Genomic DNA, 12,865 nt, shown 5'->3' with positions numbered 1-12,865 from the left:
TTCGTGGGGCCCAGATCCACCATACTATCAAAGTGGTTTGCTCTTCAAAGACCGATTTGAACTCTGTTGAGGCAATGTTACTACCATTGAGAATGCATGCCCTAGAGTAAAGTGTCCTCACTCAGTATATTTCAGTAAACATTACTAAATGAATCAGACGGTGAATGGTGATCAAAAGTTCTAATGATACTGCAAAAACATTTCATTGATTAGAATCATAAAAAAGCCTGTGATATCTGATATAGTAGTGAAAGTTGCTCAGTCATGTCCGGCACTTTATGACCTCATGAACTGTAGCCCACCAGGCTCCTCTGTCCATGGAATTCTCCAGCCAAGAATACTGTAGTGTGTAGCCATTCCCTTTTCCAGGAGATCTTCCTGACCCAGGAGACCCTGGTCTCCTGCATTGCAGGCAGTCTCTTTACCATCTGAGCTCTATGTCTTACTAGTGGGTGATCTCAGACACACTTCTTACCCCAGGGGAATCTGCTCCTAAGGAGCACCAGAAAATGGGCCTCCTAGGGTTTTCTTCCAGCCACATGGAAACTCTGACCCAAAAGTCCTCTTCCAGTCTGACATTCTAAGTCTGTGTTTTTTGATTTGTTTGATTTCCTAAAAATCTTAAAGGCTAAACAACATAACTACAATCAGAATCATGCCAACTTCTGATTCTGGGTGTGTGCTGTCAACCACTGACATTTAAGACCCTGAATTAAATTCAGTAATTTAAAGTTTTTCTCCTCTTCCCTAATTATTTTGTGAGGAGCTCTGGAAAACTGTGTCCTAGTAATTTTTATTTTGCTAGACCTCTCAGAGGAAGTGGTTTTACAGAGCAGTGAAATACTCAAAGTGAAGAGTGGCTTTTGATGGGGAACAGTAGAGACTATGGATAAATGGGGCCTGGATAACTTGAAACTATCCCCACCTATTGATAATGAAACAGCTGCTATGTGAAGGCAAGGTCTTATTCAGCATTAATATGATTATGCTGATTTTATGGGCACTAAAAAACTGGAGAAGACTAAATGCTGTTTAAAGATTAGCTGGAAGCTATTTTCAGTGATTAGAAGCATTATTTCTGATTGGTCCGCTGCACTGTAAAGTGATCAGAGCTCCTGAGGCAAGTGCTCTTAGAATGATCACACTGTGACTTTAAGCCTTTAATATGAAAAGAAAATTTCAGACTCCAAGAAACTTGTATAACTCCTATATTCTAGAAAAATTTTAAGTCATACAAATAGGATATTACATAAATAACTGGGTCCTGTAAAATATCAAAGTAAGCCAGGTTGAGGTTATTTTTAGGATTCAAAGGCAGTCCTATCCTTTGTCAGCTCATAGATAATGGGCTTTAGGAAGTCTGTGAGCCTCTGGAATCAAAGCAAAAACTGTTTATGAACTGTTTATATAAGAAGGGCAACAGATTTTGGGGCCCATTGAAAAGTGAACCACTCATACCTTTAGCAACTGTCTTTCAAAAACATTTTGATTATTTTAAGATATATATTTAAATTCAGAGACCTGCAGCTATCTGAGGAATTCTTCACATTAAAAACTCTTTCTTTAAACAGACTAGACTCCTGTATATACAGTTTTTGCAGATCCCTATCTAAATACTTAGGGGTTCCCAGATGGCTCAGCAGCAAAGAATCCACCTGCCAATGCAGGAGATGTGGGTTTGATCCCTGGGTTGGGCACATCCATCCCTTGGAGGAGGAAATGGCAACCCACAACAGTATTCTTGCCTGGAGAATCCCATGGACAGAGGAACCTTGTGGGCTACAGTCCAGGGGGTCGCAAAGAATTGGACACAACTAACCTACCATCACATCTACATACTTGCTACCTGGAGAGATGCAATGGAATCTTCACAGTCTGCGGCTCACAAAAACTGGAGAGAACTTAGTTAGGTAGAATCTATTCTTAGGAAGGATTATCCTTAAGGCATTTCAAACACTGAAATGAATATCTGAAGAGATGCAAAAGGACAACTACAAAACAGAAAGTTCATTACCTGTCAGTATCACCATATACAACCCTGGCACCCCATTTCTTGGTATCATTCACCAGTTTAATAGCTCGTTCCAAAGTTTCTCTGGCTTTGTGAACAATACTATCACCAACCTGTTGGTACAAACACATTGGAAAAAAATTTCTTAATATAGTTTAGTATAAGACAATAGACTTTAATGTATAATACTTAATTTTCATTACTGAATATTTCTAAAAATGAAACAAGGAGAAAAGAACACTGAAAATAAAACAAAATAGTCACCAGGGCCATTCATTATTCCTTCTTCAAGTACTCAACAAGAAAATGGGGTGGATGAATAATTTAAAAGAAGAAACCAATCAATATACAGACTTGCCTGTGTGAATGTATCAGTAAGTACAATGGACTGCACTATATACAAGGATAGCTATATTTGATCCTAGAAGAATAAACCTTATTTATTGAAGGACTTTCTAATATGCCTTTATACTGGCAGGAGATCACACGATGTATATGCATGTGTGTGCATGTATTTTTCTGTTGGAGTATCACAATAATTTCAGTCTCATTAAAGCACTCAAAGCCGGTGCACTGGGACAACCCTGAGGGTTGGGATGGGAGGGAGGAGGCGGGGGGCTCAGGATGGGGGGACACACGTACACGCACGGCTGATACCTGTCAATGTATGGCAAAACCCACTACAACCTTGTAAAGTAATTAGCCTCCAATTAAAATAAATTAAAAAAAAGTTTATGCTGAACCTGAATCTCAGTGATTGGTTATACATAATTTTTATATTAATACTGAATGCAAGGAAAAATGCATGATTATATGATGGAAAATGTATCACAGTGTTCAATTTATATCAGGTAAGCAGATATATGTCTAACAAGGGTTCTTTCATTGGTGATTGGTGAGTTTTAACAATGAACATGGCGTAAGCTGACAAAGCAAAAAAGATGGTGGATCTTGACAAATATGAGAGGCAAGCTAATTATACTTCATAGTTAAATAAATTAAGGAGGCTAGTATAGCACCGCTGCTTCATTTACTAAACTCATTAAAGCTAAAGGCTGGGGAAACTGCTGTTCAGCATAAATGGAACATTACTTTTTAAAGTTTTAAAGTAAGAATTATGTACTTTTCCTTTTGCAAACAGTATAGATAATGATCTTTCCCATTTTACTGTAAAATATGAATTATATGAACTTAATGCAGGATTGAGTAATAATTAAAAGGCTGTTTAAAGATATTTACAAAGGAAATATTAAGTATATGAACAAAGGAATAAATAAACTGATCACAGAAACTTAATTTGGTTTTTAAATTAAGATCATAAATCCTGTTGAGACCTTTTGTGCATTAGAAAACCTTGAGAATATGGACTACAACCTAATACATTAAAAGAATCAATCATGTCATCTAATTGAAATTCGAGTTTAAATAAAACATTCAATCTGTCTTTTGCCACTTTCACAAGATAAAAATATGTGATAGCAAATAGCTAAGTGGGCAAGCCATCCAGAATTAAGAGTCAAGTGTGATTTTGAGATCTACACATACAAATAAATACACACATCACTGATCCTAAATGTCTGCCTCCTGCCATCTACTCTGACCCATGTAAACTACACCTGGAAGAGTCACAACTTTTGCAGCTGGCCCTGAGGTCCATGCACTATGAAGAACTCAGGCATGGAGGGACAGGCACCGTCGAGCACGGGGGGAGAAGAAAGGAGTGGGAACTGCATTAAAACTGATTCTGCTACTCTGCGCAACAGTTCCTAATAAATAAGATTATAGGGCTAAGAGAATGAATTTAAAAAGAAGAAAAATTAATTGGTTTCACAATTTAGCCAATGGTTGGGATCCTGAAAAGTCATAATAAGAAAAATATTTAAAGTAAAAATCCGCTGAAAAGAATACTGCTAAGGATGTGGAGAAAAGGGAACGCTTGTGCACTGTTGGTGGAAATGTAGAACAACCATATGATCCAGCAATTCCACCTCTGGGTATTTATCTGAAGGAAACAAAAACTCTTAACGGGAAAAGATGCCTATATCCCCATGTTCACTGCAGCTTTATTTACAATAGTCAAGACATGGAAACAAGCTAAGTGTCCATGATGGATGAATGGATAAAGAAAATGTAGTTTATATATAATGAAATATTATTTAGCTATACAAAAGAAGGTAATCTTGCCATTTGCAGCAACATGGACGACATTGAGGATATTATGCTTAGTTTTTTTTTTCTTAACTTTTTACTCTGTATTGGGATATAGCTGATCAACAATGCTGTGGTAGTTTCAGGTGAACAGCAAACTGACCCAGCATTACATATACATGCATCCATTCTTCCCCAAACTACGCTCCCATTCAGACTGCCACATAACATTGAGCAGAGTTCCATATACTATACAGTAGGTCCTTGTTGGTTATCCATTTTAAATATAGCAGTGTGTGCGTGACCATTCCTTGGCAATCATAAAAGTTTGTTTTCTGATAAGTCTGTGAGTCTCCTTCTGTCTTGTGGGTAAGTTCATTTATATCATTTCTCTTTAGATTCCACATATAAAGGATGCCATACAATATTTCTCCTTCTCTGACTTGCTTCACTCAGGATGACACCCTCTACATTCATCCAAGCTGCTCTAAATGGAATTAGTCCACTTTTCTAACGGCTGAGTAATATTCCGTAGTATTTACGTGCCACATCTTTTTACCCATTCCTCTGCCAATGGACAGTTATGCTGCATCCATGACTTGGCTATTGTAAACAGTGCCACAGTGCACACTGGCATGCAGGTATCCTTTCAGATCAAGCTGAGACGCATTCAGTCTATAAATTTCCTTCTAAGCACTGTTTTTGCTGATCTCCACACACTGATAAATTGTATTTTCATTTAGTTCAAAATAATTTAAAAATTTCTCTTGAGATTTTTTCTTTGACCTGTGTGTTATTTAGAAATCGGCTATTTAATCTCTAAGTATTTGGGGGATTTTCCAGCTATCTTTCTGTTATTGATCTCTAGTTTAATTCAATTCTGATCTGAAAGCAGAATACACTATATATATTCTTTTAAATAGGAAAAGGAGTACGTCAAAGCTGTATATGGTCACCTTGCTTGTTTAACTTATATGCAGAGTACATCATGAGAAACGCTGGGCTGGAAGAAGCACAAGCTGGAATCAAGATTGCCAGGAGAAATATCAATAACCTCGGATATGCAGATGACACCACCCTTATGGAAGAAAGTGAAGAGGAACTAAAAAGCCTCTTGATGAAAGTGCAAGAGGAGAGTGGAAAAGTTGGCTTAAAGCTCAACATTCAGAAAACTAAGATCATGGCATCTGGTCCCATCACTTCATGGGAAATAGATGGGGAAACAGTGGAAACAGTGTCAGACTTTATTTTTTGGGGATCCAAAATCACTGCAGATGGTGACTGCGGCCATGAAATTAAAAGATGCTTACTCCTTGGAAGGAAAGTTATGACCAACCTAGATAGCATATTCAAAAGCAGAGATATTACTTTGCCAACAAAGGTCCGTCTAGTCAGCTCCTAGATGTGTGGGGACCCTGATGACTGGGTCCATTGGGGTTTTTTCTCTCTCAGATTTGTTTACCCTGAGCCTCCAGCAATTAATCAGTTATGGTCCTATTTTTACCATGGCACTGGTTCTCAGACTTGTGCTCTTGGATTATGCTCTGGTAAGCTGTGAGTCTCTGTATTGACCTGTTGGGCCTCTTCAGTTGTGGGGAGGGGTAGCAGTTTACCCTGTGACTTCACCTCCCCAACAGATCTAAGAAAAGTTGTTGACTCTTCCATTTGTTTGGCTTACTTGGTGGGAGGACAGAATGGAGACTATGAGTTTCTTACATGCTGGACATATAACCTGAAGTCCCTTGCACAAGTTTTTGGAGTTTACTTTGCCTTCTGTGAGCTGTCTGGGGACTTTATTCTTCCACTGCTTTTCCTTTGCTGAACTACTGCAAATATGGCATACCACAATGCTCTAGCCTTCATTTGGCATGAAAAGATCATCAACCAAACAAGAATACTCTGTCCTTTTCTCAATTAGTGAATTATTGTATTACTCTGTCATACTACTTTGTATTTATGTCAAATTAACACCCTAATTTAGTAAATAACAAGAAATTAGTCTTTTTAATGAAGTATCTTAATGGATGCTTTTGAACTGTGGTGCTGGAAATACTCTTTAGAGTCCCTTGGACTGCAAGGAGATCCAACCAGTCCATCCTAAAGGAAATATTCATTGGAATATTCATTGGAAGGACTGATGCTGAAGCTGAAACTCCAATACTGTGGCCACATAATGTGAAGAACTGACTCATTTGAAAAGACCCTGATGCTGGGAAAGATTGAAGGCGGGAGGAGAAGGGGACAACGGAGGATGAGATGGTGGGATGGCATCACCGACTCAATGGAGATGAGTTTGAGTAAACTCTGGGAGTTGGTGATGGACAGGGAGGCCTGGCGTGCTGCAGTCCATGGGGTCACTAAGAGTCGGACACAACTGAGGAACTGAACTGAACTACTGCAAGAGAAAGGTTTTACTTTACATCTACCGGTATACTAGTAAATATGGAATGACTTTTTTTTTTGACATTTAGAGAAGACAAATGAACTAGCTTCAGATCTCTATCAATACATTAAAAGGAATTATTTAGTACCAGTGTTACTGTAAACAGTGCTGTAACGGTGGCACAGAAACCTCATGACAATAATTGATATGGTCATCTAGATATGCAGAAATGCGTATGCTAATTTATAAAATCATCATTAAATAGAGTTCTCATAGAGAAAACCCACAAATCCCCAAGAATATATATGTACATAAGCCCTGCAAGAAAAACTGATACTATGTCATGGAAATGAAACACTTTAAAGTTTCAAAATAAAATGCTTCAATGAACAGGTATTCATTTAATGCTGCTTTAGTCTCTTTTAAAAAAAGCTATAGACTTGTTATCACTTACCTCAATGCATGGCATTCTCCCGGAAAAATTAGCAGCTGTATAGCCAAATGTGACATTTGCTATCAGCTTAAGTCCTAGCTGACGTGCATCAAGCATTCGTGAAAGGGCTCTGTCCTGCTTGTAAGCCTTCATCGACCGCTTCACCATGAGTCTAGTCTTCAAAATCTCCTCAAGCATTCTTGGTAGCACACCCTTTCTTACTGAAGGCTATCATAAAGGGGGAAAAAAAAAAAAAAGAATGTTTAGATCCCATAAATATTATAGATTTAGATAATTAAGAAGGAAGCAAAAAGTATAACAATGGCCAACTGTCATGAATTGAAACAAATAGTAAGAGTGGCCACAAGACCAGTGGCAGTCAATATAAAATCATCACATTTTCTTTCTTTTGAAGAGGGCTTTTCTCCTAAAAGGTTCCTGAAATGTTTATAAATCTACTGTAGCACTACTAAGTGAGTTCAGAGACCTCCAGGAAGGAGGATACCAACTAGTATGTAAAAGACCATATGCGTTCAGAGGGAAATTTTGTCAAAACTTTGATCCAAGACCCCACTCTTTCAGAAAGACACACGGGATTTGTATCACTCATAACAAACCTCAGTTTTAAAAGATCTCATCCTAATGACCCCACACAGTAATCTGCATGGAACTCCATTTATCTACCTTGGAAGAATGATGAGCTGGGTTGACTCTGCTGACATTCAAACCTGCAGTTCCAGGGACTCTAGGTATTTCAAATCTGATGCTTAGACCACTAAGCCATCCCCTCCGGCCTATATTTATTAGCAATCTGGAAGAGGGGATGAATAGTGAGGTGATAAAATTTGTTGACGCCAAAAAAAAAAAATCATTTGTATTAATCAAGACTAGGGAGAATTTATGAGAACTCCACTAGGAATGAAAATCACAAAACAGTATTAACTTTGAGGATGATTCACAGACACGTGCAAGGTAATGCATGTCAGACTGAACAATTAAAACCTCAGGGATAGTATAATCACACTCCTGAATACTAAAAAAAAAAACAAAACAAAAATCTAACTTTCATTAAGCTTTACACATTGGGTCAAAATGTAGATGCAAGCTCTTAAAATGCTGTTAAATGGAGATAAAATAATAAGCTAGTAGATATGTGACAATGAAAACATATTCTAACCTCTAATTCATTCTGTGTATCTTTTGAAGCAGCCATGTTTATGTTAAGACATGGCGTGTTATTATGTTAAAATATAACGTTTTCCAAAATGGAATATATCCTGAACTCTCTTGGTAGAATTTTCCCTCCTATCTAGATGGCTAATTTTAGAGTAACTCTTTAAACACAGCACCCTTTGATTGGTAGAGAATGATGCTACTTTTGCTAAGTACACCAGAATGAATCTGAGGGCTCGTGGGGTCCATGCTACCACCACCAACTCCTCTACTGTCCCGTGATTCTTACAGACTCACTGCTAAGGAAATAGAAACAAAAGGAATGAAGTTGGCATATGAGGCAATATAATCTTCTCCTAGATCTCTTCCTACTTGCCTTTGATTTATTCATTTATGAGGCTTTTTAATCTCTTTTTGAGGGGAGACAGAGAGAGAAAAAAGGACTCTGTTATAAGTCTGGGTATCTTCTTAAAAATAAAATCAATAAATATGTTAGAATATCACTTCTAAGACAGTCTTAATTTAAAATATATAGAACAGTTAGTAAAGTGTATGCTAAAGCAGTTTTAATCTTTGTAAGTTAACACTGTTGTGATCATCACATAGCTATCTAAGTCGACCAGATTCTAACAGAGGGCAGGAGGTATATATGCAATCTATTTCTTGCAACAGTTCATTAAAAACTAAAATCTAACAAAAGATTTAAAACTCAATTCATGCAAAATAAGATCATTATTAAAAAAAAAGATTTAAAAAGTTTCTTAGAAGATTCCTTGTATCTTTGATTTTTTTGAGATACTGAAGTAAGCTTTTTTTTTTTTCGTATTATATGCCAACAACATCTAGACCATTAGCTCTCCAAAGGTTAAATCACAGTTGATACCTTTCATTTATAAGAGAGTATTACCTTGACAAAAGCTATCCCATTGGGGGACACTGTGATATCATGCCTAATTTGATAAAGTAAATCTGGAGGTACTCTTAGAGAGGTACAGCCAAATTTGAACTCATCATACCTGTTAAGGAAAAAAAAAAATTAAGCAAATACTTTCTCAAATCATAGAACAGAGATTCTGGGCAATTTTAGGAATCTTTCTAATTCTACTGGAAATTCATTTTTAAACATCTAAACATGAATTCATATACTTAGTAATGTTTATTTGTTTAGTTACCAAAAAACAGTTCTTTAAATACAATTTATTAAAAGAAACATTTCTTAAATGGCACTATTCTAAAACATATGGAGAAAATCCATACTGAAATATCAAATTTCATCTCAACATATAACTACCTTACACTAAATTACCTAAAGAAAAATTTAAACCTTAAATAAAAAGACTGTAGGGGCTTCCCTAATAGCTCTGTTGGTAAAGAATCTGCCTGCAATGCAGGAGATGCCAGTTCAATTCCTGGGTCAGGAAGATCCACTGGAGAAGGGATGGACTACCCACTTCAGTATTCTTGGGCTTCCCTTATGGCTCAACTGGTAAAGAATCCGCCTGCAATGTGGGAGACCTGAGTTTGATCCAGGGGATCTTTCCAACCCAGGGAGAAGGGAAAAGGTACCCTCTCTAGCATTCTGGCCATGGAGAATTCCATGGACTACAGTCCATGGGGTCACAAAGAGTCAGACACTCAGAGTCAGACATTGAGTGACTTTCACTTTCAAAAAGGCTGTCAACAACTTTTCCAAATTCCTATTCTTATTAAAAAGACAAAATTACCAAGACAATTTCCATAAAAGCTTTCTATAAGGAGTGAATATACTTCAGACTAAAACTATAACACTTTGTGTTAATTACACAAAAATATTATAAAGGAAGGCCATTTCTTATGAGAAAAAATGTGGTTGACATGAATAAAATCTAACATTTGACAATTTAACCTTTTAAAAGAAATCTATTTCTAAGAAAAGTCAAGAGGAAGTTAACAGCTAAAGTTATAAGATCATAATCCTCAGACTGTTCCACTGAAAAGTGATTTATACCAACAAATTTTATATAACTCTTATTTAACAAGAGGTAAACAAGATATAACAAATATAACAACGATTATATTTAACAAGATATAACAAATATGTCTTATTTAACAGATATACATGAAGAGTGAAATAGATAAATTGCAAGGCTGATCGTATTTGCAGTCTTGTTCACATGAGTTATCTATCCATGATGCTGAATCAGTCACACAATGACCCACATACACACACACAACTACAAAGAGTGGACTAGCTGTATTACAGCCCATTCATCCTGCTCAGAATGGTAGTCTCATACGCAGAAAGACACTCAAAGACCGTCTAAGTTTAGTAAGAAGTATGACGTATAACAAAATGATTGTCAATATGAAAAAAACTTACTTCCCCAAGTTTTCCACATGGCCAAGGCAGGTGGAGAAACAGTAGTTGTATGCAATCACAATGGAAGGGTACAGTGACTGGAAATCCAGGACGAGAACAGAGTTGCTGTAGAAGCGAGATTCGGGCTCCATAATTAGGGGGACACACTGTGGGGCTCTCATCTGAGATCTCTGCTGTACACTAGGTGTTACAGGAATATAGTTCATTGGCTTAGCAATGCGCAACATCATTGATTCCACACGGTACTGCAGGCAGAGAGGTGGGAGTAAGGAGAGAAGAAGAATTTAAAAACAATATACTGGTCTTCTGAATATGTCGAGAATCACATGGGAGATGTTTTGTTCTTCAAAATACAGCCGCATGACTTTCTCACACCACAGTTACATAGTAATGGTTATTTAATCAGCTTTCATAACTTTTATAAAAACTATAAAATATGTCAAATAACTTATACAATAAGCCAATTTTAAAAAGACACAATTACATTTAAGATTTAAAGATAGCTATATCATAATAAAAGTTGGAGAAGAGACAGCTGTACAATGTAACAATTTCATTGAAAAGGCTGGTCAATAATCTTTCAAAAACTTATTTGGGAAAATGAGAGGATGGCAATCAGGAGACTTGAGATGGATAAATGTTATCTCAATTTCCCAAGAAGGAAACACAAGGATTCCAAACCTGAAAGGTTAATAATGGTCCTTCACAAAAATTAATCAAGCAATTATTGATCGTTTATAGTAACAGCTATAAAGTGGACAGTCTGTAGTTTGAGGGGGAAAAAAGCACTCACAAAAACCAGTATGGGTTCCCCGAAATGTTCTCATATGGTTTTAAGGTATCTCTCTGCCTTTTATTATAAGCCAGCTCAAATAGGCTTTGAAACTCATGGGAGTATAAATAAGTAAAATCAATATAAAGCAATAAAATAAAATACAGCAACAAGTAATGCTAAAGTAATTAGAGCTCTAGGTTTGCTATATTTACTGAATTGGTAGACTGGGGGAATGTTATAGACATAAAAGAATTAAAATAAAAGATTTTATGAGGTTAAGGAATCTGAGTGATTTAATATAGTATCCCAGATGGCTTAGCACAGTGTTTATTTAACACACTAAAAGTATTCAAATAAATATTTGTTGAATAAAAGCAGGAAACCATTTCAGCAAGGCATTTTAAACAGAATCTTTCACGATATCCTTGGGAATCTAATTAGAGAGATATGAGTTAAATGGCTTCTAAGGTCCCATTTATCTTTAATATTTTAAAAAAGTGATACAGCCCACTTACATTGATTCCCAAATCCTCCTTCCTCTTTTTTTTAAAAAAATATTAGTTGTCTGTTGGAAGTTTTGGAACTCCCAAAAGTAGGACTGTGTAACAAAAGAGGTTCTTTGCTGCTTCTCCAGTTCTAAGCAGATTTCAAAGCATCCCTAATCACAATGACAGTATTTAGGAACATAATATCATCCTCAAGGGCACAGCCATTTATTTTTTACTACCATGTAAAATTCAGCAGTGGTCAAAAAGTTGGTATGGAGAGAAAATAAAAAAGCAAAGCTATTAAGTGAAATTAAGCTTTTCCAGAAAACAAAATGACAAGATCTGATTGTAACCAGCTACATATTAGTTACCAGACACAAAATTTAAAAAAAAATCAGATCATCTCAACAGCTCCAAAGTCTGTCATTTACATAGAACTTTCAAGTGTGCAAGAAAATTGATTTCCTACCTGTGAACCCCTTGTCAGTACATGTAAAAACTGAATGCCAAAAAGTCTAGCCATTTCACTGGTTTTCCCAATTAGGTCCAGCTGTTCTAACATCTGGAGATTTCCACGGACACGGCTAATGTAATGATCGACCATTTTCCATCTGTTAAAAGAGAATCCATGCTATGAACATTTGGGAAACATTTGGGTACTTGAAACTAGTACATTTTCACTATGCCAAAAATTACCTATTAAAAGTGAAGTTATTTTAGAGGGGAGTCATGATGGAGTCTTTATCAAAACATGTTAAGGACAGATAAAGATTAGAAAACTGCAGATATTTCAAGGTCATAAAACCTACTGAAAATATGTAAAGTTCAAAACAGTACTTGTGATAAGGTGATAAGGCTAATTATTTTCAATATTTTGCTTGATCTTACTCTGTTTTTGCATTGGCAAGCAGTAACACTGTCTTAGATGCCACTGCAGAGGATGCAATAATTACACAATTATATTATTTTATCTATAGGCTTTTAAAGAACATGGAAACTTTGAGTCATCACTGTTAATACCAGTCTCAAAAAATGTATGCACTGGCGTCTTACGGGAAGAAACAGTGATTTGGTTGGTGGAGATTTAGAAAAACC

General features: G+C 36.4%; 1 protein-coding gene across 9 annotated transcripts in view; it reads right to left on the bottom strand.

The window, feature by feature from the left end:
* REV3L (REV3 like, DNA directed polymerase zeta catalytic subunit) overlaps positions 1-12,865 on the bottom strand; it is a 174,684-nt gene that overhangs the window by 19,124 nt on the left and 142,695 nt on the right. For all 9 annotated transcript variants that reach the window (XM_027972360.3, XM_027972362.3, XM_027972361.3 and 6 more), the window contains exons 22-26: positions 12,240-12,381; positions 10,508-10,752; positions 9,056-9,164; positions 6,997-7,203; positions 2,015-2,124 (exon numbers count right to left, since the gene is read on the bottom strand). In XM_027972360.3, coding sequence (XP_027828161.2) covers positions 2,015-2,124; positions 6,997-7,203; positions 9,056-9,164; positions 10,508-10,752; positions 12,240-12,381 — 813 coding nt within the window. The remainder of the gene's footprint in view (positions 1-2,014; positions 2,125-6,996; positions 7,204-9,055; positions 9,165-10,507; positions 10,753-12,239; positions 12,382-12,865) is intronic.

This window comes from Ovis aries, chromosome 8 (assembly GCF_016772045.2).
Source record: "Ovis aries strain OAR_USU_Benz2616 breed Rambouillet chromosome 8, ARS-UI_Ramb_v3.0, whole genome shotgun sequence".
Lineage (NCBI taxonomy): Eukaryota > Metazoa > Chordata > Mammalia > Artiodactyla > Bovidae > Ovis > Ovis aries.
Note: the sequence above shows the minus strand (reverse complement) of the source record. Positions and strands in the feature narration are given on the sequence as shown.